At 28.6% G+C, this 27,491-nt stretch overlaps 3 protein-coding genes and 1 pseudogene across 5 annotated transcripts in view; 2 read left to right on the forward strand and 2 right to left on the reverse strand.

Annotated features, from left to right (window-relative positions):
• The window catches only part of LOC111033695, a 34,902-nt gene extending 26,923 nt beyond the window's left edge, over positions 1 to 7,979 (reverse strand). The window contains exons 1-5 of one of the 3 annotated variants that reach the window (XM_022314569.1): positions 7,732 to 7,979; positions 7,311 to 7,473; positions 3,947 to 4,311; positions 1,559 to 1,637; positions 514 to 872 (exon numbers count right to left, since the gene is read on the reverse strand). In XM_022314569.1, coding sequence (XP_022170261.1) covers positions 514 to 872; positions 1,559 to 1,637; positions 3,947 to 4,311; positions 7,311 to 7,467 — 960 coding nt within the window. In that variant the 5' untranslated portion in view covers positions 7,468 to 7,473; positions 7,732 to 7,979. Of the gene's footprint in view, positions 1 to 513; positions 873 to 1,558; positions 1,638 to 3,946; positions 4,312 to 7,310; positions 7,578 to 7,731 lie in introns of all 3 variants that reach the window. The other 2 variants (XM_022314567.1, XM_022314570.1) reach the window with 2 other exon arrangements.
• Positions 7,980 to 8,874: 895 nt separating this feature from the next.
• On the forward strand, positions 8,875 to 15,171 carry LOC111033696 (protein phosphatase 1 regulatory subunit 37). Its single transcript, XM_022314571.1, has 9 exons — positions 8,875 to 9,064; positions 9,154 to 9,398; positions 10,369 to 10,488; positions 10,552 to 10,702; positions 10,907 to 11,036; positions 11,132 to 11,267; positions 11,407 to 11,595; positions 12,367 to 12,492; positions 12,599 to 15,171. Exons 1-9 carry the CDS (start codon positions 8,875 to 8,877, stop codon positions 13,496 to 13,498), a joined length of 2,187 nt encoding a protein of 728 aa, XP_022170263.1. The 3' UTR covers positions 13,499 to 15,171.
• A 2,550-nt stretch (positions 15,172 to 17,721) lies between these two features.
• LOC111033689 (28S ribosomal protein S10, mitochondrial) lies at positions 17,722 to 19,302 on the reverse strand. The gene is made up of 4 exons (XM_022314559.1): positions 18,994 to 19,302; positions 18,720 to 18,850; positions 17,943 to 18,144; positions 17,722 to 17,875 (listed from the first exon to the last, which is right to left on the reverse strand). The coding sequence occupies exons 1-4, from the start codon at positions 19,150 to 19,152 to the stop codon at positions 17,816 to 17,818; spliced, it is 552 nt and encodes a 183-aa protein (XP_022170251.1). The 5' UTR covers positions 19,153 to 19,302; the 3' UTR covers positions 17,722 to 17,815.
• A 7,724-nt stretch (positions 19,303 to 27,026) lies between these two features.
• Positions 27,027 to 27,275, forward strand: LOC111033685 (annotated as a pseudogene).
• Positions 27,276 to 27,491: the final 216 nt, after the last annotated feature.

The raw sequence follows: 27,491 nt of genomic DNA on the forward strand, positions 1-27,491 counted from the left end.
ATAATATTAATTTTTTATGAAAAAGATAGTAACTAGTTAAGAGGACACTACACCTGCATGGTGTTGTGCCATCTTATAAATGTACAACATAGAAAAAACTGTTTCATGCAGACAAGAAACAATTGGGCTGTAATCCAAGTTCAGCAACCAAATTTTCATACTAGAAAGAGGAAAACAAAGACTGTGTAGCACTGTTTTTAATTTTTTGATATCACAAGTACAAAAAAAGTTTATATTGTTTAAAAATGCATTACTATATAGTTTTTCAAACTTGAATAACTTTTTTTTTAGTTCTTATATTGAAAAAATAAAAACCAAGTTGCACAGTAAATGTTCTCATCTTTAAAATGAAAAAATTTGGTTGCTTACCTTGAACTACAGCCTGAGTGGTTCTTGTCTGCGTATAACAATTTTTGGTATGTTGTGCAAATGTAAGACGGAGACAACACAAGCGGGTATAACGTCTTCTCAAATAATAATATTAATAAATCAACAAATTAATACAATACTAACTTGAATAGAATTTTTCATTTGTAGTATGATTGTGTTGTTCTTTTTAGATGCTGCATCAGATTTTGATCTAGGTCTAAAAGCATCTAAAAGAGTATTTGTTTTGCGAGCATGCGAAGGAGATTGTCCAGAACGAGGTTTTGGTGACATCTTCTTTTGGGTAGTTTGAGATTGTTGGACTTGTTGTGATTGCAATTGTTGAGTTTTACTTTTTGATGGTTGTATTTTTGGAGTACCTTTAGCTAATATATCATCTCCAGATTGACGTCTTTCCACACCAACTAATCCTTTTTTAGTTTTAGCCAGAGCAGCAACCACTGCAGGCAGGAGTATAGGAGCAGAACCTCCCTTGCTCCAGGTACCTAATTAAATAATAAAAATGATATGAATAGAATTTTAATCCTCACATTCTTCCTACTATTAAAATTAAAATAATATTTAATTTATTATATAATAGAAACACTAATAATATTTATATCAATTAAATCATACAAATAATGGTTGTCTACTGTCAATAATATTAAATCAAATTGAAGTGGAAACAAATTTTGAAAAATGCAATTGTAGTACAATTACCTGAAAAATCATGAGCTGATATTTCAAACATTGTCAATAGTAAATGTAATTTTAAATCAATACTCAAAATACAATGCTTATCTCAATACATGGATAAAAAATCATAGAAAAAATTATCGAATGCACTTTGATAGACTGGATCTATGCAGGTAAAAACTAAAAGTAGACATATCATTTTCTTGTTAGCCCTGACTTCATATTGAAATAATTGTTTATTTTTTCCATAATTGGAAATGACAAATAAAATGAGATAATCATAAATTCAAACGGATTAATAAGATATGAACTGATATAAAGATTTATGTTTATTATTAACTTAATTAAACCAACATAATATTGAAATTAATTAGTAGCTCAACTGTAAGTTTCTCTAATGATTTATTATAGATGCATTCAACCAAGTTTAAAATTTTAATATTTAACATAACTTTTAAGTTTAACAGTGTACAAAAGTAACATAAATATATTTTACCAGATCTCGGGCGGTTAATTGATACACACTGACCATCTGAATCATCTGCTGTAGTTGGTAAAGGTTGTGATCCAAGTTCCTAAAACAAAATATAATTAATAAAAAAAATTATTATTATAACTATATCTATATTTATCAGTGCTCAGTAGAATACAAAAAATTAGATTAAGGGGGAGGTATGTGCTAATAGTGTCTACTATAATGTTACCAGACTTTTACAAATATATTATATCATAATATGCATGTAATAAAACTTTTGAAGTAACATTAAATTATATTATGAAACTATAATATGAAGGAAAATAATAAATAGTAATTGTCAAAGAAACGTACTTTATTTAAACTTTATATATATATTACAATTAATAAATCAATAGTACAAAAAAAATTGTAATAAATTGATTGTAAATTGTACGTTTAAAAATATAAAATATAATGGGTAACTAAGTAACTTTATGTAATAGGTTTTAAAGCCAATTAAGTAATCTTTATAAATGTCATTAGTTTAACTTTTTTCAGATATGTAGATTAACAATATATCTATTTATAAGTTTATAACTAGGTATTTATCATGAGTTTATTTAATATTAATATTTCTTTATAGATGGAAAAAACTCAATTTCTATATATATATATATATATATAATTACAATAAAAACTATAGCTTATACAAATGATACTAAAATGTACTTTCCATCATAAGCGTGCATAGACATTACTGGCAGGTTAGTCATACATAATATTTTATTAACACACACACACACACATTATAATATATTGTATTTGTTTTTAAGTTAAAAACTAGATCATCTAATTCATTTTGAATATTAGAAGATTATTGATTAGATATTATGATAAAATTGAATATTGAGGAAAAAAAGTTTGCAGAGTAGTTAAGTACCTACTGCCTACTCTGACTACCCCGTGTGCATGCTTATGCTCTCTATAAATATATCATAATAAACATATTGCACATAAATGTATTACCCTAATTAATAACTGAAATTAACTTTGATAGTATTTTCTCTTGCCATATTTGCAGGTGATGATCTTAAATAAGTCTTAGAAACATTATTAATTTTTAAAAAAACTGCCTTGATTTCTAGTACATTTAGTATTCATTCAAACATTGAATTGTTTCTATAAATAAGGACAATCTTAAGGAGTTTATTTGTAATAATAAATATAATAATAACTTCTTCTATTTAATGATTCTAAATTAAAATACACCAACAAAATCAGAATGCAGAGGACATCACTTTAAATTTTAAAGATAAAACTGAGAAAACTATTTTGAACGCATTTGAAATGTTGAGTTATACAAAAGTTATTTGAGTGATTCATGTGTTAATTGAGATCAGAAAAATGCAAAATCAACATGTATAAAAGTAATGAAATTATTAAAATTTGAATATTTAAGTATAATAAAGGCTGAGCAAGTTAACAAATGTTTTTACCAAATCAAAGAAAATAGTTTTCATTTGAGATCTAATTGACAAAGACTCATTAGTAATTTTGTGCTTTAAAAATAACCTAAATGGTTATAGTAAAACATATCTCACAGAAGCCATGTTGAATGTTAAGTCCCGCCTAGACCAACAAAAAATTTGTTGGAAACACGAGTTTCCAATTTCTAGTCATAAGCAGTAACATAAATATTTGTTGACGACAATGTCAGAATATATGCTACAGCTAAATGGTGTGGATCAAACTTTAGATAAAAAGTAATTTATGATAAGAGCTATTTTTTTATTTATTCATTTTGATATTATTTTTTAAAGTTAAGAAGTCTTTGAAACAAGCCAATACAAAATAATGTTATCCTTTGATAAAAATTGGAGAAATATATAATGCAGTTTTTCAGATTGCAGAACTTTAGTACTATACAGTTTTATACCATGTTTATCTCTGCTCTCCTACAATATACACTTCTTTGAGGCTCAATCCAACTCCCTCTTATACTATAAAACTTAAACAATTACCAAATTAAAATACTTAATGGAAACTACAAATAATTTTATACTAACATAAATAAGCTCAGGAAATTGACTACTATGGATTTTTAAGAAACATGAGATAATAATTTAATTTCTAACCATATGAATATTTAAACAATTGGTCAGATTTTGAGGTTTACATAAATACCTACAAAAAATGTCGTTTTAGGTTTTCTAAATTTGCTTTAGATTTTTCAAAAATATTTACAATGAAAGTAATACCTAAGTAGGTTAGAAGGAATATTATTTTATTAAATTTAAAGAAATACTTACATATCTGATTAAATAATTAAAATAATCATCTTTATTGCCATGAATGAGAAATTTCTTAACTCACACAAATATTTTAAATTGAATAATAACAAGAAAATATAATTTACTATATACCCACCGCTCGACGTTTTGTTGTTTCTGCATCGTAACGTTTAATCCATACTTCATCCATTGAATCATAATCTAAAGTGGACGTTGAAGATGCCTGAGACTTCATTTCTACCAAATTAACATCAAAAAAATGTTTATCTCTATGATGTGATAGTGGTGATATTGGTGGTGTTGATTTAGCACTTATGTTAGCACTACTCAGTTGGTCATCAATAACTATTGATTTTAAATTGTTTTCAATATGTTCATCTTCTTCTTTACATTCTGAAAGACGTCTACCAACAAACTGATGACTTCGTGACGGTAAGCGATTAACGTGACGCAAGAAATAATGTTGAAACCAATCAGCGTCTTCAGGACTATCTTGAGCTCCTTTAACAAAAATTATAATTGATTAAAGTTTAATGAAAAAAAAAGTATATAAAACTAAAATTGTGAAGTATCTTAGCTGGTAATACAACAAAATTGTAAAAAAAGCTCCTTTAAAATACAACTTTTTCATTTATCAATAACATTTAAATATATGCAGTTTTACAATCTATGAATAAAACACATTTTTGTATTCCTCATACAACGTTTCCTAATATCAATAGTTATTTTTCTATTTGAAAGTGTATAAATTTCTATAAGATTATTATGATTGAAATACAAAATAAATAACATAAGGTGAAAATTAACAAATGTACTTTTTACTGACAAATAGTACTATGTATTAAGTTTTCAAAATGTAACGCTTGTGACTGCTTAGTCATAGCCAATTTTATTAAAATAAAATATAACTCACAGCTTATGTACACATTATAAATTTATAAGTAATAACTTGTTGTTATTGGTTTTATAAAATAGTCAAAATATTTAAGATTCAAAATTAAAATGTATCTGTATAAAACTTCCTTTAACCTGAGATTTCTTTACCTTGCAAACCAAGTCTTTTATTTCTTATTCACCTACACCACATTCACTTATTTGAGTAGAGTAGATTGGACAATAAAAAAATATATGGTAAGGAATTCAAAACAATTCACTGAAAATCTAGTGTGCTTTCTATAGGTATTAAAAACATTATAATAGTATATCTAACAAGATAACGACTCAATAATATATTTAGATTTAGTCTTTTAGGTATGTGCATACCTTTCTTCTCAGTTCAAACTGAAAAAAAAGGTTTTGTCTAGAAATAATTGTACTAAGATTTTCTGATCCAATGATCCCCTACCTCATTGGCCTCCTTGCACTCTACCATGATCTGAATTATATATTAAAATTTGGGACTCTATGCAAAACACTCTTTAATTTTTAATTCTATGATCATCAATATCTCAGGCTCAATAGATTGACCCATAATAAATATAAACAAAGTAAAAAAATTACTCAGAACTAGAAATTCTTTTAGAAAGTTTTTGTGGAAAACCTTATAGACTTTAACCCAAGGAACCGGGTAAAATATTATTATAAAACCAAGGAACTCGTTCTGCTGTATAGTAGATTTGAATATATTCATGGTATATAAAGCCTAAAAATTGGTCTAAATATTTTAAAAATTACTTTGTGAATAGAAAATTATGTAGTTAATATTATTAATGATAAAAATTTTGTAGTCAATACAATTAATATTTATTTCCAAATGAATCAAAATAAATAAATTGGAAAACAAAAAAAAGGTAATTTTTTGTTTAAATATCCTATTTTTATGTAATTTAAATTTCTATAAAAACAAATTATGAAGAGCCTAACATTGTATTTTAGAGCTTTTTGACAGAGAAAAAATGTTCCTCCTTACCCTACAGATCCAAAAGTGTGGCTGTGTTTCAGTGTTTAAAATTGTAGACTATTAATAATGACAAATTAGATTGAAATAAAAAACTGTAAGATTACTAATGTTCTTTTGAAAATTTAAAAAGTTTTTTAAGATAAACTTTTACTAACAGTTTTTACGATCTTATTTTTTGGAAAATAACTGAGAAAAAATTCAACATGATAAATTGACTACAGTTAAATAAAAATATATGATAGTAACACTAATACATTTATTGTACCTTTAGAATCTAAAAGCCAAATAGAAATTTTAAACATTTTAATCCTATGGCATTGTAAAATTAAGCATTATTAATATGTAGTAGCTCTCGAATAATGCATTCAAGTACAACAAACTTTTAATATTTACTATCAAAGTGCACAAATTAAATAACAATAAAATCAAAATAATTGGCTTTTACCTATTAAGTATTTAAATCATTCATTAAAATAAAAGTACATTCAAAATTTGTGTTTGGTAACACATATCATCATCAGGCATCATGCATTCAACTAAAACACTCTGTAAGTCAATAATAATAAATAACAACACACAACTAAGACAACATATTACCTATGTTTTTGTAGAATAATTATACTGGTAATAAAATTAAAAACCCTCATAGCGTTCAATTTTAAATATAAAAAATGTAAAATATAATCATGTACATGTATTATGATTTATCAATTGTACATACTGATAGAAAATTAAATTTAACAATAAATAGCATGAAATAAGGCAACTTAATTTAGTATTTAAACCTTACTTAATTGTAAAATTTGGTTTTAATTGACGAAAATTTCTAACTTAACGTTGTAATGTCTACTAGATAATTAGATATCTTAAATAGGTACCTAACAAGTGTAATAATTGAATTAATTAATACTCAAAAAACTGGTATTACTACTATTGTATTACCTTATACATTTAAAGAACAACCATGTTAAAATTAATTATGAACGGTGAAAAAAAAAATATTTTTGCTATAATTTCTACAGCTCCAGTATAAAACATTGAATTCAAAATTATTTTTTCATGATACCTTTTATCATTAGATGTTCTACTTCAATTTGGTATGAAGCATTCATTAATAAAATTATAAATATTAAAATAACCAATATTTTAAGTAGTTAGGTACCTATTAATAAATATATAATAAATGAAGTTATATTTTTGTAACATTCAATTGAAATGGAGTAGAATAATTTAAGATGGTAAAAATTCAAACGATTTTAATTTTAGATTTATATCCTCAATTAATAAAGGTACATAATATTTTTTTGTAATTTTAAATTTATAAGTTTATCGTAAATATTAAGTTTTATCTTATGATAATGTATCATATAATTATGAATACATTGAGAAAAAAATTTTTTTTTTATTTAAAGAATAAAGTTAATTTAATATTAGATTCACTGGTTAGTCTATTAGCTATACAAATTATATTAAATAAATACAATTGAAATGAGGGCCAATAGACCAAAACCAAAACACATGTTTCACATGGACCATCATACAAGTAGGTAATATGATCAGCTGATGATATCTATGTGCAAATTATATTTATTAATTTTACCAAGTATTTCTTTGAGCACTGCCATAGATGATATGGTGTTATAATTAATGGTGTTGTAATTGATGGCAGACACCAGGTCCCCGACTTCGTCGTCCTCTTCTTCACCCTCATCATCCTGTCCAGTGTTGTTACTTTGCTTCCCAGCTGTCGATGACATTTTCACCTTAATTTCCAATACAATACATCGAAACACCAGTGAACATTTTGAAGGAACGAATACCAATCAATAAAACAATTGCCCCCACAAAACATTCGGTATGGGGATCCCTTTAGAAACGAAACACAAGATATTTATATATTTAAGAACATACAAATTATGTAAGCATAATACGTATACAACGTATATATTATATACATACATGTACGTTATAATCGTGTGTATTTATTTCTCGTGTTACAATAATAAAATAGTAATATGTACCTTAGTTTCTTAAAAAATGTGCCGGCCAACCATTGTGATCCGAGGCCCTGAAACAAAGGGAGCGAGGAACGGAACAAAGTCGGACACTTGGAATGGACGACGGTCGGTGTAAACCGATCATGAACAGATTGCCAATAAATAAAACCTTTGCAACGACGGTTTGCTTTGCGAAAGCCGAAGAAATATTATATTATTTTCCCCTGTGTTTTTGTTTCACCATATCGATGTGCGTGATGGGGGCGGTAAGAAACTTCAGACCCTACCAAAAAGATGGCGCCACATGCTACGTTGTTATTGTTCTCGTCAGAGATATGACTTGTTAAAGTATTTCTCGGCATTTTAAAAATAGTAAATGAAAAATAATATATACAATCCACATTAATCGTTGTCTGTCGACACGCTCACATGCGATACCACTTTATACCCACAACACTCATACAAAATGTTCTTAAGGATATTTTTCATTTTTTCGTTTTTTTTTTTTTAATTTTTAACGAAACGCCCGCGAGACTGGCGTGTGAGCACATTAATGCGCAAGCGCAGCATGTGATTATTATAGTTGTAGGCTTGTAGCCTGTTGGTAGTGCCTACAGCAGCTTACCGCGGTTGAATGTCTTATCCAATCGGTCAATTTTACCAACCACTAACCATCGATTATGAATAATATTTTTTTCCCGACCGTCGTCGACCGACGTTTTCGCATTTGTATTATTATTTTATTGGCAATTTTCGACTACTGATACATTATTATTATCGAATATTATTATACTTTCGTCATTGTCGGTTCGTCTCAATCCGTGTCTCGTCGACAAATTTATACATGTATATTACGCGCGTATATATGTATGCGGTGCGCGAGCGTTGCCGTTTGTTTACGCTGAGTTTTGACCGACACCGAGTGAAGTGCTGCCGCCGCTGTTGACCAGCGACGACAACGACGAACGACGATGCGTTATAGATGAAGCACGTTACTCTCGCAGACGACCGCCGCCAAAAAAACCTCTTACTTTTCGACCCTCGCGAACGCGGTCAAACGATAGCTAGATTGGAGGCATCGAAAGTATGCACTGCTGCTGTTGCTCCTGCTGCTGCTCCCTCTGCACAATACCATAAAACCGACCGACTGAGCAACCACCCACAGTAATGACTGAATGGAAATCCAGATCGTTACCTAGCAATTTCGAAATACTTTCCCTATCAAATGTACCAGTCGGTCCGTCTTGTTTACGTTCAAACTCCAAGAAAACGTACATCAGTCGCAATGTATCTTTTCCGGATGACGAAAGTCAAATTGTCACTGGCGTTCTTGAAACCGTGCATCCTTGGGAATCCAGTAAATAACTAATTATATTAAATTAACCATTCCCTACATTACTTAGCCTCAGGAACACAATGTATAATTGAACTTTTTATTGTTCTCAGTGGAAAACGTAACTATAGAGTTACTCACAGCCAAGTATAAAGAATCATGTGAAAGACACAATACTAATCCATTATACTCGGTCCTCAATCAAATAAAATCTATTAACACAAATTTGGAGAGGAACGAATGTCTGGATCTAAAAGGTGTTTTATTGACCAATGTCGACTGGGAAAGTCTTGAAGAAATTTTCAAAAGAGTTCAGTTTAAAACTATAAATGTTGAAGCAACTGGATTAAATGATGATGTAAGACAACTTAAGTTAAAATAAAATAAATGTTTTAATATTATCTTTTCTATTAAATTGGTTCAAAATCTTGTATGGGTACCTACTGTTTCTAATTATACAATCAGGACATAGAAGTTTAATCTTAAAAGTAGACTTTAGAAAGTTCATATCTATAAAATAAGTTTGCTGATTAATTTTATTGCATGAACTTGATTAGCCAATTATAAGTATCTAGTACATTGTAGGTACCTACCTATTGTTAATTTTTTTTAAGAATGACCTGGGGGATCCCTTAAATACTATTTTTTTATTAACTTAAAAAAAATTAAACATTAGGTATAAGAGTAAGTCATTTAAAAAAAAAAACATGACTGTCTTAGCTTGAAAGCCGCACAGATCAAAAATAACTATTATTATTTTAATTTTCTATAAATAGCAACTAAATTCAAAATGATTTAGTTAAAACAAAAATAAAAATACTTAATTAATGTTTTATTAACCATTTTTAATTTAGTAAATGTAAATTTTTTTATCCCAAGGTCTACCAATAATTAAACCATTTCAACACTTTCCATATCAACAAATAATAAAAACCCACCTACCTATTGAATTGTGTAATACTTCTTACTGATTTTAAATTAATATAGTATTGATAAGATAAATTGATCTGTTAAAATGTTATATTAATATTTATGCAATTTTCACTAATTAAATTTTGATCTTTAATGAACTGATAATTTAAAATTGTTCAATAGTATACATCTCTTGAATATATTTTTTATATGTATAATAACAATTCCTGAAAATATGTCTCGTTGAGTACCTATAAATTATTAAACTACAACAATTATTTATTAAGAAGAAAGGTATCATATTTTTCTCTTTTTAATTTATATATATTTGTCTTATTTAAAATACAATTATTTATTTTATATTAATAATATTTAATTTATAAGAAATGTATATAAATATTTATTTTAATTTTTAGACAGCAATTGCATTGTTTGATATGTTAGACTTTTACGAATCTGCCATTTGTTTAAACATATCTTCTAACAATGATATTGGCACCAGAGGATGGCAAGCATGTGCTCGTACGTTAAAAAAGGTGATTGATAAAAATAATTTTAGAAATAAAGCATTTTTAATTGAAATTTGAATTTATTTTCAGTCAAAATGTTTAGAAGAATTAGAAGCAAGGAACACAATACTTAATGAATCAAATATGACTTCTTTGGGTCGTTCATTAAAATTTGGTTCACAATTATGTGTCTTAAAACTTGAAAATTGTAATCTTGCAGACCGGCCATTAACTTCATTAGGTGATTATTTTTAAACACAATATTTTAAATCATTATATTTATTCAATTATTTTAATTAATTTAAAAATAGTTGAACTAGATCATATTATTTGTAATCACATAAACCTTGAAACCATCTATGTTTGATTTTTTTTTTATATTAATTAAGTAAAATGAAAAATATCGAAATAATCTTCATAAACATATTCTAACATTTTGTTTCAGTGTCTTTAATAAAATTAAATAACACATTAAAAGAACTTTACTTGGGTGAAAACTATTTAAATGAAAATGATGCTAAACAACTTTCAATTTTACTTAAGTGTAATACCACATTGCAGTTGTTGGATTTAAGGTAAATATGTATACTTTTATGAGTCACGCAATAAGTAGGTACTAAAATATTTGTGTACATATCAATACCTAATTGATCATTATTACTTATTTTAGCAATAATAACATTCAAAATAAAGGGTTTAAATTACTTTGTGAAAGCATTGTAAATCAAAATTCTCCTTTGACAATTTTAATTGTCTGGAATAATAACTTGAATCATGAGTGTTCGGAATGTTTGTCAAACTTAATGGTAATTATGCATTTAAGAAAAAACTCAGCAATTTAGAAATAATTTATCATGGAAATTGTCATAAAAAATTTAAATGCATTTTTTTCAAACCATAATAGTATACTAATAAATTTTATTTATTTATTTTCTTTATTTATAGGGGTCTGAAACTAAATTAGAAATGCTCAATGTTGGGTTTAATTGTTTACTTGACTCCACGGCTAGTGCTATTCAAATACCAATGATGAACAACAAAAATTTAATACGATTAGGATTGCAAAGCACCCAAATAACTTGTAAAGGGGTCAAACATTTAGCAGAGGCGCTTGAAGCCAATACTTCTTTACAAGTAAGTATCTATTTGTGGTTAAACTAATAATTTTAAAAATCTCTTTATTTTAAGTAAATATAGTGTTATTAGATATTTATATAGAATTACAATTCATATGCATAACAATTATTTAGTATTTAATAATATTGGCTGATCATAGAATATATAAAGAATTTAACTATTATTTATTATTTGTGTGATAGATATTACACACAACAATCAACAGATAAAAATAATTTTTTTTTTAATAAATAGTTACACTAATTAAAGACATTTTCATCTGTTGTATCATTTTAAAGAATTACACTTGAACTTCCTATTCAAACAAAACAATTAATTATTACTTAAAAATTGTAAAAGCTTTTTATTTGTATTTATCATAAATCCAGAAGAATTATGTCTGTTCTAAAAACTGTCAAAACAATAATAATAATAATGTTTAAAAATGTTTTTAAACTTTTTTTTCCATAATATATATTTTAATTTAAACATTTAATACACCTAAATTAAAAAATTTTTCATATTGTAGCTGTATACTTGTATAATAGTTATGCATCTATATATATATCCATCACATGAATAATATTATGAACCTCCTAGTTTCGTAAAGTATTAAGCTCCTATAGTATATAAGGATAATCAAATAGAAATTGTTACTATTATAACTAAAAAGTTTTTTAAAAAAGTAGTCTTTGTTTTGTACTTAGAACCTTCTTATTATAAATTTCTTTCGATATATTTACACATTTTAATCCTCCTTATGTATTGTAATATTGTTCGCTTTTGCAGAGATTAGATTTACGTGATAATAATATTGAAGTTGAAGGGCTGAGAAATTTGAAAGAGTCCATTTCAAAAAATTTTAGAATTACACGCCTAGATTTAGATCCTCTGCCACGTAACAAATATGCAGCTGTAAGATATTGTTTTTTCATTTCATAATAATATTAATTTTAATGCTTTTTCTCAATTGTACATCAACATAATTATTCCAAACTATTTGTTTATTTATTGAATGCAGGACACAACAAAGGAGTATACAAATTTAACAGAGCAGATCAAACAAATGTGTGAAGAAAATGAAAAAAGACATAGCAGTAAACAAATTGACGACAATCTACTTGACCAGATAACAGATGAGTCCAACATAACAAGAGCTATAAAAATACCAAATGTAGATTCTAGAAAGATATCTCTTACATGTGAATCATTAATGATGCAGTATACTTCACTCAAAAATCCCAATTATCTTGGTTCAGATGATTACTTGCCTATGTTGCGAGGAAGTAGTGGTAGATTACGAAGTCCTGCTCCCAGTCCTATACACAGCCCAATTGCTAGTAGTCCTATGTGTAGTCCTTCAATAGCTTCCACACGTAATCGTTTTCATGTGTCTAAAGTGTCCGAACAAAAACAAAAAGAATGTCGATTTAAGGTGACTAAATTGAACAATTTAAATGATAAAGCACCGACAGCTAGTAATGAGTCATTATCAGACGATTCTTTTGGTCCTACCAATTTAGAACTCACGGTTGATAGCTTAGATTTGTGCAAACATAAAAATGATACCAAAAAAGAAGATCAAAGAACAAGGAAAGTGTCCTGGGTTATGGGCTCTCGACCTTTGTTGACTTCATTGCAAAACATCACCACGAGTTTGGATCAAGCCACTTCATCTGGAGTTGACAAGCTTCTCAGTTTATTCAGTCCTTTTTCCAGCGCAGACAAATCATCAGCTTCTATTGACACGGTTGAATCTAACGATTCTGTTTTTGAATCAGATCCTGAATCAAAAAAACCAGTTACACTGGATCAAGCAACTTGGCCTCCAGTATTTGGAAGCTTAAAAAAAACCACGTCCATCTGCAGGCCATTATCAGATAAAGGTAGACGTAGTCTAAGCGATTTGCGTACTTTTTAAATTTAAAGTTAAAGAGGTAGTGACCATACTCAAACAATAATGCAAGACGACAAACGTTTTTAATTTATCATGTAAGGTCTCCCTCTCAACGCAAATCTCGTTTACAGTAGTATCTTTTACAAACTACATTGTGATTCACAAGCACATGAGTACAAATTTTGTTTTTATCATTGTTGAACAATTTATAAATATTTATGGGATCGTTTTTAGTTGTTAGTGCTATATGTTTAGTTTAAACACACCCTCTAATCAAACATACAACTACTGTAACGAGAATTCACGCAACGATTAATTGCATTATCTGGTGTACAAACAACTACGGACTTGAAACCATTTAAAATATGTTTGAAGAAAAAAATTACTATCTGATAATATAAACATTACCTAAAATTATATCAGAAAAATTTGTACATTTTAACGTAAAACCAAATTTGATTTTTTCTATTCTAAATAATATATTGAATTCAAATATATGTGCAGTCGAATGCAATTTCTCAGTAACTAATAATTATTACTGTGTTTGCGTCGATGAATTGGTTTCTTGTCCTGTGATGTTTTAAATTTAATAACTGGTCTCAGTATAATTACAATTTATTTTTAGGTACTTATAATGTATATAATGACATTGATATAATATTAAAAGTTACCAACCAGTGTTTTAAACAAATGGAACAAAAAGATAATCATATTATTGTTATATTATGTACATGGCTAGTAGGTATCTTTTCTGTATTATTTAAGCACAAATTTTTTGAATTTTATAGTTTCTTGAGTTCACTTGCCAATTCTTTGTATTTCAAATTGAATCAAAGTATCTTGTTTTTACTCTCAACTTGTGTTGTTTTAGTCATTTAATTGTTAAATGTGCAATAATGTATGTCTGGATTCGACATGTAAAGCACAAAATGTTTTCAGACATTTGGGAGTTAATAATTAGCATGAATTTGTATGCAGAATACCATTTTAAATGGTTTTATTTTGTTTGAGTTTGTTTATTTACAGAGAATACTTTGTTACAGTTCTATATATTATTTTCTATTTTTCTTCTTTTTCCGAATTCTTGGATATTTTTATTGACTGTGATTTTTATCTTGGGTTTTTCTTTGTGATAATTGTTTTTAATGATCATACAAATTATTAATGAATATATAAATAATATACTGTTTTTTTTTTTTGTTATATTCATTCAGTTACTTAAATTTTATTGAAACGAAAATATTCCAAAGACTGACATTTTCCAAACAGTATTTGGAAAGACTTAAAAGTCAATTTATTCATTAAAAAAAACTTAACTCTCATATATCATATATTTCTTTACAGGTGCCATTTTCTTTTACTTTATATAATGGTTAAGTCCAAACTAGTTGGAAAATATTGTTACCAAATTTACTATCAGATAATTATTAATTAGTAGTTAGTTTAAATATTACATTAGAGTTATTTATAGTTTAAAATATATTATAAAATCATATATAATATTATAATGAATGTAGCTTTAGCGTACTTAACTTAAGAGGTTTATTAATTTTTCCATTATGTTCTATAATATTAAATGAACATGACGTGTTCTTATAATGAATAAAGTTGCTATATATGTTTATGACCTTTGCATTTAAAATTAACACTCTTGTCGCGACATGTTTATATAATATATAATATTATGTTGTTATTTACATATTTTTTTGTTATTTCGATAGAAGAAAAATTATTACTATGTTAAACTACGTCCTTTTTAGTTTTTAACTATTACAAATTTATTAATTTACTTAAAGTTTATTGTATACATACACACACATATAATATATAAAAATATTCTTATTAATTTCTGTTATTTTTATTTTTTTATGGGCGTTGTCTAAAACTAATGTTATGGACAATTATAATATTTAACAGATTAAATCTTATCGTTATAATATATATTTATATATATACTCTGTAGAAAAAAATCCTTATAAATATATATAATATTTATGTATGGCACACAACTTGTATTGTGAAATCACGTGTGTCAAAATTAAAACAATTTAAACAAGAAAATGTTTTCAAGTCTGTGTACAATACAATACTATGTAATATTGGAAAATAATAATAAAGAAAAACAAGTAGATTGTTACTCACTGCACTGGTTGTTTTATTTTCTGTTATTAAGTCTATTGCTTCTTATAGCGGTGCTTGACAAACTTATTTGGAGGAGCTAAAGCCCGTTTTTTTTATGGGATTTATTATTTAAATAAATACAATTATACCTATATTAAATTAGTTACTGCCTTGCTGTGTAATTAGATGTGTTAAATTTGAATTCAATGAGAAATCATTGTATTCTATACACAATTCTGAGTGGAGACTGTCCGTCAGCCTAGTTATTTGTTTTAACATTAATAGGCAACAGGTTAGTATAATTCTAAATGTTTTAAAAATGTCATTGAGTATAATTAAATATAATGATATAAATAACAATTTCAAGCAGGGGCGGATCCAGAAATTTATCAAGGGGGGGTTAATAAAAATATATCCATCAGATACTATTCATACCTACTTAATAACATACTTATTAATATAAACATTAATTACTTATTATCTCCTTATTAATATTCACCATTTAGAATTTATTCTTACAAACTGGTATCAATGACAACATTTTTATAAAATAAACGAAAAAATTCAACAGACATTTTTTTTAAAAATAAATTTATTAAATTTTAAATATAATAAGCTCAAGGTGGGGGGGGGGTATTTACCCTTTTACCCCTCCCTTGGATCCGCCACTGATTTCAAGTACCTATAAAATATACATACTAAATAACAACTTATAAGCAATACTGACATATTTTACCTATCCATTTACAAACTTTTTGATCCAAAACTTCAAGTAATGGTTGAATAGTTCAAATTTCTATGGTTAAAACTCTTTGAATTACATTTGATAAAACTAAAACTGTGATTTTGCATGTAGATATCCTAGTTCATTGAAACTTCAGATGTGCATAAAAAACTATTGTATAACTATAGTCAGCTTTTTTTTGTATTTCTATAAAGTAAAGGCTATTGGGACCCATGTGTTAAATTTTCAAATAATAGGTATGAATATTAAAAATTTTACTTATTTTTAACTACAAAATACTAACTTAAAAGTTGCATAGAGATCATTGTAGATTTACACTCAATATTTAATATTAATTCCATTATAAGCATTTTATGAGAAACCTTATATCAAATTTTCAAGCTTTTAACATCCATCAACATATATAGATAAAAATACTAAATACATTATTGAAACATTAAAATGTCTATAAACTCAAGAAGAGAAAAAATAATATTGAAAATAATTTGTACCCATTATTGCACTGTGTTTGGCAAATGCTAATATTTGGTGAAGATTTCAAGTATCCATAGTCATTTATTTATAATCACAAACAATTTATATTGTCAAAACTGGTTTTGAGTAAAAATGTTAGTTTTTTCTAATTATTTAAGTTATGGAATTTTTATTTTCGATCCCTAAAATACCGACTAAATTTCCCTGCCTGGTTTCCTTCAAAAAAGATATTGAAGTTGAAGATTGTTTCATTTTTATTTTTTTTAAAGGCGGTGTACACAAAAAGAATAAAAAATATATATGTCATTGTAATATCTACATATTCATCGCTCAAAATCCATAAATTAGAATTAACCGACTGACTTCCACATAAATACTTCTACAGGATGTGGTTCATCAAGTATGGTTATTCAACAGCCCCATTATTTTCTAATAAATTCAATTTTTAGCATACCCAAAGAATTAAAAATATTTTTTTCTAATACTTACTACTGTTTTGTAATATGAATCACTTTTTTTACCGTAAAATTGTTAGGGGGATATATTTTTTGTAAATGTTTATGTATATAAATCGAAATTCAAACTAAAAGTTTCTGGTTTCTGTGTCAATTCACTCTAATATCAAAGCAAACACCAAATCAAGTGCTGAATGCAGATTTGCTATGTAGTAGGTTTGTAAAACTGTATCAACTCATATGGATTTGGAGTTCTCTTTAATCAAAAAAAAAAAAATTGGCCAACAACCGTGATAACTATGTTTACCGTTTTTGCATTGGTAGGAAGTGAACACATTCTTAATATGAGGAACCTTACAAGTCATGTACGCTTATACCCAGTTGATAAATACTTGAAATAATAATATTTGATATAGTAAAATTTCATAGTAATCAAATACAAATCAGTCAAATTTAATTTATAGGTTTTACTATACAGAAATTGTGTTACATAAAAAAAAAATATGTTTCACCATTAACAACTAAGAGTAATATATAATATATCATTTATGCAATTTCCGAAGTCATGTGAGATGAAACACTTTCAGGAATATTTTCTAAAAGTACCTGCAACAATTTAAAAAATATTTTTGATTAAAATTAGTTTAAATTCCTTAAGATGAAAATAACTCACTTTGGTTACTTTAAGCGCAACTCCCTCCGGTAAATTCCTTTGAACATACTCTAAAAAGGTTTCAGCAGTAGAACCAGTTAGCTTATGGAAATGAATGAATCTAAACCACGTTCTTACTTCATACTGAACTCTACACCTTTTATGGACGTGAATAGAACGTAATAATGTATACCTTTCGTGATAAGCTTTACGTGGGGACCAGCTAAAAATAAAATTGTACATTATCACAATAATTTTCAATAGCATTGCAATTCTAAATTAAATAATATAATATAACATGATTAAGAAAATTAATCTAAAAGTCATTCTCGTCAATAATTAAAACCTACATTTTATAAATTGATACTATGTAAATGTAAATATACAAAAATAACTTATATCAACAGTCATAATAATATATATTATTTATTTAATTCATGTTATGTTATTAAATTAGTTGATTTTTCTATTATTTTTTTTTTAATTTATAAAATTACACATTTAATGAATTATTTTGATGAAACCTAAATTTCATAGTGAAGTCCGAAAGTATTGATTTTAAATTGTCACCTTATGGTAACCTTATTAAGGAAGTCACTTATTACCTACATTTGTGTATGATTTACATTTTAAATACCTTGTAAAATACATAATGATTAAATTATTTAAAAACATTTATATATATATATTCAACATAATACATGAGGGCACCAACACTTTCAATATTTTACATACTATCATTTCTGTAGTGATTATGTAATATACCATTAACTTTTATGTATAAAAATTGCAACATACCATTTACCGATTTGAATCCCTAGTTCATTTGCAGCCATTGTTGCAAATTGAGTGTAACTACGCAATACTGCACGATCGTTGCTACGACATTCAAATTCTATGGTTTTATAGAGCTTATCCAGTTGTTCGTTCTTAAGTTGCAAGTACATGAAACAAAGTTAAGTACTTCAGTATGCATGATATAAACACAACAACAACAGTGAAGAGTGATCATTAATCATAGATTGATGACAACTATTAATCGCTGATCTATAATTACACTATATTTAATTACCTGAGAAGTAACAGACGCTAAATCATTTTGGTCGATATTACTCTCCTCGGATCTTAGTGATTTGGCGCAGAACAATCTTGTCGATAAATTAAAATAAGAAGGCAACAAGGCTGAAGTTTTTCTACTGTTCAACAATAAGGTTTTCAAGAAAGTTGTCATTATTTCGTGTCGTCGTCACCTGCCAAATATTGAAAATTTTACACAGGACTCAAGATTCGAGAATTTTTAACTTTAAAGTTATGACTTTTTTATATTTTTTATAGATAAATAATATTATTCGGTATTCTTTCTTTTAACTTATCTCTTATCATAACTCGTACCACGACCACCCATGACCATGCAGTGTCGGAGCGATTGTGGTCAATACCTGTCATAAAATATTACACAGAACTTTCTTCTGTTCTGTAGTTATAACTTATAAGTTATAACTACTTGACTATGTCGTGACTCGCGAATAAAGATACCTAAATATCTTAATTTGTGGTTAAACGTTATTATTATAAGATTACAATAACTATAATTTAAAACGTATCAATTATTATATTTGTTATATGTAGGTTGGTAGGTACATAAACATAAATTGTACAGTAATATTTACTTATTAATATTTATTTACTAATAATGCTATATTACTATTTACAGGGGCGGAATGAAACTGTGATTTCACAATTCACATACAGTGAAACCTGTCTTATCCGAACCCTTGATAAGACGGAATCCTTTCTGTGCGGACATTTTTATGGTCCCTGCATATTTCTATAATTTAACATAGGATCATGAAAATTAGACTCTAATGTTCATGCATAGGATTAAACCCTTGATAAAACGAAACCTGTCTAACGTAAAACGGAAAGCTATTTATTGGTCCCGCAAATCATATCACCTCATATAGACGGAAAAACACATCAAAAAATAGACAAAAATATTTTTGATACCCACATTTATTTTGTATTTTAATTAAAACCTACCTAATTTGCTTACTTTATTATTATTATTTTTTTTTATTTAGAAGAAAAGCCTCGATAACGTGATCATTGGCTTGTTTTTACATATAATGATAACTTAAATTAGATTGTACAGTTCAGTATCTTTCAAAAATAAAATTATATTTTGGATGGATTTTTTGTCAGGGCTCAGTGCATCGTGAAGGTGTCTCTTTTGTGTCTGCATTCGGTGATCGGGTGATAATATGTTTGATTGTAGTTGTAATTCCGCATGTAAGGCATATTTTTGGTGGCTCTTTTTTCATGAGGTGGCCATGTGTGAATGTGTGATGCGTATGGCCTATTCTGAGGCGATTTAGTACGACTTTATTTATTACTTTTGCATGAACGCCCGTTAAATGTTTAACGAGCCGTTAGCGCGCTAACAAATGATTAAAATTTTATTCATCTGTTAAACAATCTTTAAACGTTCAATAGTTTTATTAGGCCGTTAAAATATAGGTTACCAGCTCATTAAACTAATGGGCCGATTTCGGCTCTTTAAATTTTAATCATTCGATAATCCTACAGTTATCACGCATACGTATTCAGGTGTCAGTAGTACGTCGTCACTCGTCACTATACCTACCCTGTAGTTGGTCGTACTTACTAAATTTTTTTCTTAATACTTATAAGCTGTAACCGAAAATAGTAAAAATGTCGAGTTCTGATTCAAGTTTATCGATTTCCGATGATGAATTTGTTTTGGATATTTTGTATCATTTACCTAGACCGAGGTTATTTAGAGATCGATCAAATCCTTTAGATCAAATCCCCAGGCTACAATATTACTCACGACCACATGCAAATGGTTGAATAAATATTTTTTAAACGTATATTATATTATATTTTTAATTTAAGCTAACAATATAAAATTTAATATTTTTTGCACACGATCGTGGTGTACTACTTGATAGTTGATATTATATTAGGTAGGAATTTGTTTATAAATATTTTGGAATAATTCATTAGGCTGTCATTGGAGATCATGTGCACGTACATAAATCGACCATTTGTAGAACAATAAGACGTGTATCACAAGCGATTTGTCGTCTTCGATCTCAGTTCATTGATTTTCAATAATTGGCTTAAAAGGCAATATCAAGTCAATTAATAGCTCTTTTTCCCTTTCAGTAAAGTTTTTTCCTCTCATACGTTTCTGTTTTAACTGACTCTCATTTATATTATGTTCAGACATTTTTTATAATATTTAGGTAATTACAATTGCTAAAAAAACACTAAACATATAAAATGTGTACAAAACAACAGAACCGAAAACGCCGAAGAAAGATTAAGTACAGACTAGTAGACTACAAATTCACAATTTGTAGAATTTAGCAATTATTGTTATTATACATATTCAAAATAAAAGTTCAAACAGCGGTTGATACAGTATCTAGATCATAGGATTTTATCACTTTTTCTGTGATAAACTTAAATTTCTACACTAACCTCGGTATCATGTTTAATACCAATATATTTTTATTGTACGATTTGTGCAACCCAAACGATTCTGTAAAACGATTTAACGGCTCGTTAAAACTGTTCATTATATAAATTTAAAGTTCGGTTTCATGCAACCCGGCAATAGGGTTATTCCATTTTTCGATAGGTAGTCCGTAGTCTTTTTTATCTCATTTAATTTATTATTCATTTTAAGCCATTCTTTTTGCCAGATATTTTTGATTTGGTTGTATATAATTTTTTTAGTATCTTTGTCGGATTTAATATTCCACACAGATAGTTGATGTGGGTTATTGGCTTTTTCCTTGGCAAGTAAGTAAGCTCTTTCATTACCTACCAGGTATTCCGTAGTGCCCGTGAATCCATGCGAAGATTAAGTTATTGTTTAATTTATTAGTCAAGTTGATTATTTTATTAGTTATAACATTGTTGTTATTAATATTACTAAGACTAGCTAGAGTGCTCACGGAGTCTGTCAAAATTATGTACTTATTATTATACAGGTTGGCACTTATTATATAGGATAGTGCTTTATATATAGCTAGTGCCTCAGCTGTATATATGCTACAATTATCAGACAACCGTTCAGAAAGTTCGGTTTGTAGGAAAACTGCAGCAACACCCACCCCTTTGTCTGTTTTTGAGGCGTCGTGATATATATGTATATGGTCTGGTAATGTGCTTATTAATTCATAGAATGCATTTTTGTATGTAAGATTTGTGGTTTATTTTTTGTTGTAAATCGCTATCGACATGTCAAACAAGTATTTTGTCGCTGTCCATGGAGGTTTTACGGGTATTTCTCTAGTCAATATATTACTTATTTCTAATTTTAGTTCTCCCTATTTTTCTTTTATTCTTTTGTACATAGGTTGTATTAATTTTTTGTTGTTGTTAAAAGTATTTTCGAATCTGTTATTGAATACTGTGGAATAGGTTGGTTTGTTCGGGTCGGTTGCTGTTCTTACTGCGTATTGCAGCATCAGTTGATTTCTCCGATTATTAAGTGGTTGTTCTTCTGTAATATTGAGTATGCTGTTTATGGGACTACTTCTAAATGCACCGGATGCCATTCTTAGGCCAGCATTATGGATAACGTCAAGCATTGTCAGTGCTGAGTTTCTCGATGTCATATATTAGGGGATCCATAATCCAAAATTGATCTAATTAGTGAATTGTAAATGTTTATTAGGGTTTTAGAGGCTGCTCCCCATTTCGTACCTGAAAGTACTTTGATAATGTTCAGTCTTCTTTTGGCTTTGTCTTTTAGCTTTTTTATGTGTGTGTTCCAAGTTGGTTTTTCATCGAAGGTAAGACCTAATATTTTTAAGTGTTTTGTGTTAGGAATTATTTTGTTGTCCATTTTTAAAGTAGGTTTTTTTAAATTTTTTTGTGTGAAAATATTATGAACTGGGATTTTTCTGGTGCAAATTTGAACCCTGTATTTTTGCTCCAATCGTTTAACGAGTTGGTGTATTTCTGTAATTCTTTTCCTAAAGTGTCAATACATTTGTGTCGAAAAAAAATATTGCTGTAATCCGCATATATTGTAATTTTTCAGGGCTGGGTATAAGTTTAGATAAGTAATTTATTGCGATTAGAAATAATTCTGCACTTATGGAAGAGCCTTGGGCAATTCCGTTATTCTGGTTATATAAGGATGAATGTTGTCCACCAACAGTAACTTTAAATGTTCGGTCAATTAGGAAATTATGTATGAAATATAAAATGTTACCTTTAACGCCCCAGTCTAGTAAGATTGAAATAATTCGGTATCTCCATGTCATATCGGAAAATATGTATATCAATCCATATCCTCAAACCTCGGCTACCTCAGGACATCCTACTAGATCCCAATGAAGACACCTCAACCTCAGATACTGATCCAGACTCATAGCTAACCAAAACTATAATACACTATTTATATTATATACATTATACACATAATTTTATGATTTGTAATCTGTAAAATAGCAACACTGTAAAAACATTGTAAAAATACCAGGTGTATTGAAACAATTATATTAATAAATAAAAAAAAAAAGCATTTTTCTATTTTTTTTCTTCTAATATCAATATGCGTGCTTCTAACCCATAGAGTGTTATGACTTAAAATCACCGGTAAGTATATATAGGGTCGTGGTAATTGATTAATTATATTTTCTCGATTTTCGATTTCGAAATCATGTTGGTTTGGAAGATATATGTTACAAATAGTTATTTTTTCTTTTATGTGAACAGTTATTGCTGTTACTTCGAAGTTGGAGGTGATTTTAATTTCTTCGGAAGGAAAGGATGAGTTTGCGTGGATTGATGCGCCTCCGCTGGCTCGACCTCTGACTGAACGGTTTTTTGAATGACCGAGGTAACCTTTAAGTTCTGCAATGTGGTTTTCATTACTTTATTTTATTAATACATAAGTAGTACATATCTACTATCTACTAAATATGTTCTTCAAATTTTAATTTATCATTATTTTAAAATATCTAATTAATATTTAATATGTAATTATTTACTAAAAATCAAAATTTATTGTAGCCATGGCATTTTTTATTTTTAGCCGAAAAATGTTACAACCTTAATCGTGCAGAATATTATAACTCTATTGTTCGGAATTTTCCTTTTTATTCAGTTATATGGAAACCTGCCTAGAACGGAAATTTTTATTGCTCCCATACAATTCCGCACAAGACATGTTTTACTGTATACAGTGAAACCTCTGAATAGCCGACACTCTCGGTCACCAAAATGTTGTCCGTTATCCAGAGGGGATACATTTTTGAAATTTATTTGTATAATAATATACTATGTATGTACATACATATAATGTTATAACTTATTATTTATTGTGAATTATTACATTTTTATATTTTTACAAATTATTATTAACTTCCAGTCATCAACAGCTATTCCCCGCTGATAGATTTAAACGAAATGCTATGCCTTTTTCGAAATTTTTCAAGCCACCCGTTTGAAGCCTTAAAGTCATTTAATCCGTGAACTTCAGCAAGTTGTTTAGCCTTTTCCAGTATTGTTGGTCCGGAAACCAGCAAATTTTTTTCCCAAGTTTTGCTAAACTAGACCAAAAGTTCTTTATCAATCACACTGGCTTCACATTTTCTTAATTTCGTTAATTGTTGTTCTTCATTTCCATTTTCAACCCACGCTTTATAAATTTCTTCTGTGTTGGACACATGTTGCATATCCGCGATCTGTGTTTTTCCAACTTGAAACTTTTCTGCGAGTGCACGAATTCCTACGTTTCCGTTGTTTTTACGGTAATCTAAAATGTCAACTTTTTCGAGAAGCGACAACCGCTTTCGTTTTAACGTAGTCATCGCGTCGAAAACCGTCACTAACTGACATACTTTTGTCATAACTCATAACTTAAGTGATGGAACTTAGGTTCTAAATAGATGGGAATATCCCTTCATTTAACAAATGTTTGAAAATTAGCCAGAGAGATACTGAAAGAAGAGACTTGAGATTGAAAAGGAAAGTTCCTGGTAGACCATATAGACCTGCAGATTTTACATTTTCAATTTATCAAGACCTGACACTATATCAGCAATACAAACAGTGGCGTATTTTCAACTTTTTTTTGTAGAGGGAGGGTGCAAACATTTTTTTAATTCTAACATTTTATAGGTATTTGATATTAGAAAATTATCATAATATTATGTCTTTTTATTGCTTATCGCGGGGGGGAGGGGTTCAGTACCCCTGGCGCACCTCCGTAAATATGCCACTGAATACTAAAGTAACAGTCCTTAGGTAGGTCACAACTTAGATGAGGCAGTTTTATAAACCTAACTGTTAGGGAAATTAGGGGAGTAAACTGAGCTGAAAAACTCAAAGGACAGGTTAGTTAGACCAAATGGAGCAGTACTAGAGAGATCATCTAAATAAACAGTGACAGGGATATAACGGTCACACTTAACTCACCAACGAATTACCAAAAGGAGCCAGGGTTATTTCAGTATTGGCAAAAGACATTCTTTATGACATTTATTAAGCTCAGATTTATACTGAGCTCGGGGATAAATGGTTACATACAATACTAGCTGGTCCCGTGTCCTTATTGTTGCCCGTTAAAAATGCAAACTCCATATGAGACTCGATGGTGATAATGCGAGCAGTATATTATGCCTACCTGCTGTGAATTACGGACCCCGCTTGATGAGTGCTTTATAGTTTATATAAATAATATTTTTTATTTTTATTTTAATTACGGGATACGCCGATGAGCGGCTATAAATGCAATTCAGCCACCTTGATAGGCACCAGGCAATGTGCGAAAATTCAACTGTATGCATGCTTATACCTGATTTGCCCGATAAATCATTGCAGGCAACCAATAAATAAAAAAAATACCAATTTCTAATAAACATATTTATATTTCTCCTATTACCAATAGCAACCGTATATAAATAGATTTTCCCTTCGTAAATTTAAAAAACCCTGTTTGAGCAATCCCCAGGTCGGACCTATCGGGTCCAATTGTGAATCTAAACCATCCAGGGTGTCACCCAAACGTCCCAAACGCATATACAAAAAAATTCATTCAAATCGGTCCAGCCGTTTAGTAGGAGTTCAGTGACATACACACGTACAATAGAATTATATAGGTATATAAAGATAATGAATGTTAAGCTAATAGTTATAAATAATAATATAATGATATAGTATAAATTATGGGAACAAATTACAAAATATAAAAATATAAAATTAATTGTAAGAAATAACTAATAAGTGAACGGAGTTATGACATGGTGACAATGAAAATTAAAACAAAAATAGTAATTCCTCTCTTATAATCATTTTAAATAAGAACCGGCATCAAGTTGAAAAAATTCATAATTTTCTTAACTCACATTAATTAAAACCTTTAGTTAGAACTAATGCTGCAGTGAACTGTCACATATAAATTTCGTCGTTTCATTTTGATTGAATAATACGATTAATGAAATACCGAGATGTTTTATATAACATGTTAAGTATATTTTGCACGTTTTATTAATATATAGTAATAATATGATTATCGTTATAGTCAAATTTGTTTTCTGCATTATTATTCGATAAAATGTACAATTTTTTCTTATTCATTTTGCATCTCTGCTCGCCTGCTGAACGACGACAAATATCAAATTATATTAAATACCCATGGTCCAAGGATCTACGCTGACTACGCACGTCTATGAGAAGTTTGTGCCACCCGATACGCCAATATAACTCGAGTATTGCAATATTATACATCAGTTTACATAAGGGTAAAAATAGAACTGGCAATATAGACAACAGTATAATAATATAAGGAATACGCTTTCACTGACAATACGACAAGCTCAATTAATTATTATCTGTACATGTAAAATGACAAAACCAAGCGGACTGTTGCCATTTTTATCAGTGTGGATAGTGTCATTTGATCGTCCATAGAGTCTATGTCAGGAAGAAGTTTGAGCTAGGTACCAACAAAAGTAAGTATATTATTTGACGAATGCACAGGTTTCAGAGAAAGACATACGACGATAGTAATATACATAGAACTATAAAAGTGATTAACGCCTTTAAATAAGGAAAACTTAAACAATGAATGCCCCATCAAAGAAAATCGCCCTACTGGCTACGGCGCTTGTACTGATCGCGATCGCCAGTCACGCCGTGTCGGACGTGGGCAAATGAATCAGGAACTACGCGCTGTGCAGGGAGATGTTGGACGCCTACTTCGAGGGGCCACTGTGTGCTGACGCCTGCGTCAAGTTCAAGGGCAAGATGATACTGGACTGCGAGAACATCGATTCCGTGGCACCACTCCTCAACAAATTCGAGTGATCTACACTACTACGCCGAACATCATTCACGTCATCATTGGCGCCATCCAGCACCCTAAGACCGATCGTATTATACCTACTCCAGAAAAATTATACTACATGCATCACCAATATTGATGCTTACCGACTTAGTAAATAGTATGTTGATAAATTATGGTTTAATTATTATTGATTAAAATTCAAATATAATCCACAATACGTTTGTACGATAATGTAA

This window comes from Myzus persicae, unplaced genomic scaffold, assembly GCF_001856785.1.
Source record: "Myzus persicae strain clone G006 unplaced genomic scaffold, MPER_G0061.0, whole genome shotgun sequence".
NCBI classification, from domain to species: domain Eukaryota; kingdom Metazoa; phylum Arthropoda; class Insecta; order Hemiptera; family Aphididae; genus Myzus; species Myzus persicae.

Coding starts and splice junctions, on each gene's coding strand:
- LOC111033696 (XM_022314571.1), top strand. CDS start 8,875: ATGACTGAATGGAAATCCAGATCGTTACCTAGCAATTTCGAAATACTT. Junction 9,065..9,153: donor CGTGCATCCTTGGGAATCCA/GTAAATAACTAA, acceptor TATTGTTCTCAG/TGGAAAACGTAACTATAGAG. Junction 11,268..11,406: donor AATGTTTGTCAAACTTAATG/GTAATTATGCAT, acceptor CTTTATTTATAG/GGGTCTGAAACTAAATTAGA.
- LOC111033689 (XM_022314559.1), bottom strand. CDS start 19,152: ATGACAACTTTCTTGAAAACCTTATTGTTGAACAGTAGAAAAACTTCA. Junction 18,851..18,993: donor TAGCGTCTGTTACTTCTCAG/GTAATTAAATAT, acceptor TTGCAACTTAAG/AACGAACAACTGGATAAGCT. Junction 17,876..17,942: donor TTGCGCTTAAAGTAACCAAA/GTGAGTTATTTT, acceptor AAATTGTTGCAG/GTACTTTTAGAAAATATTCC.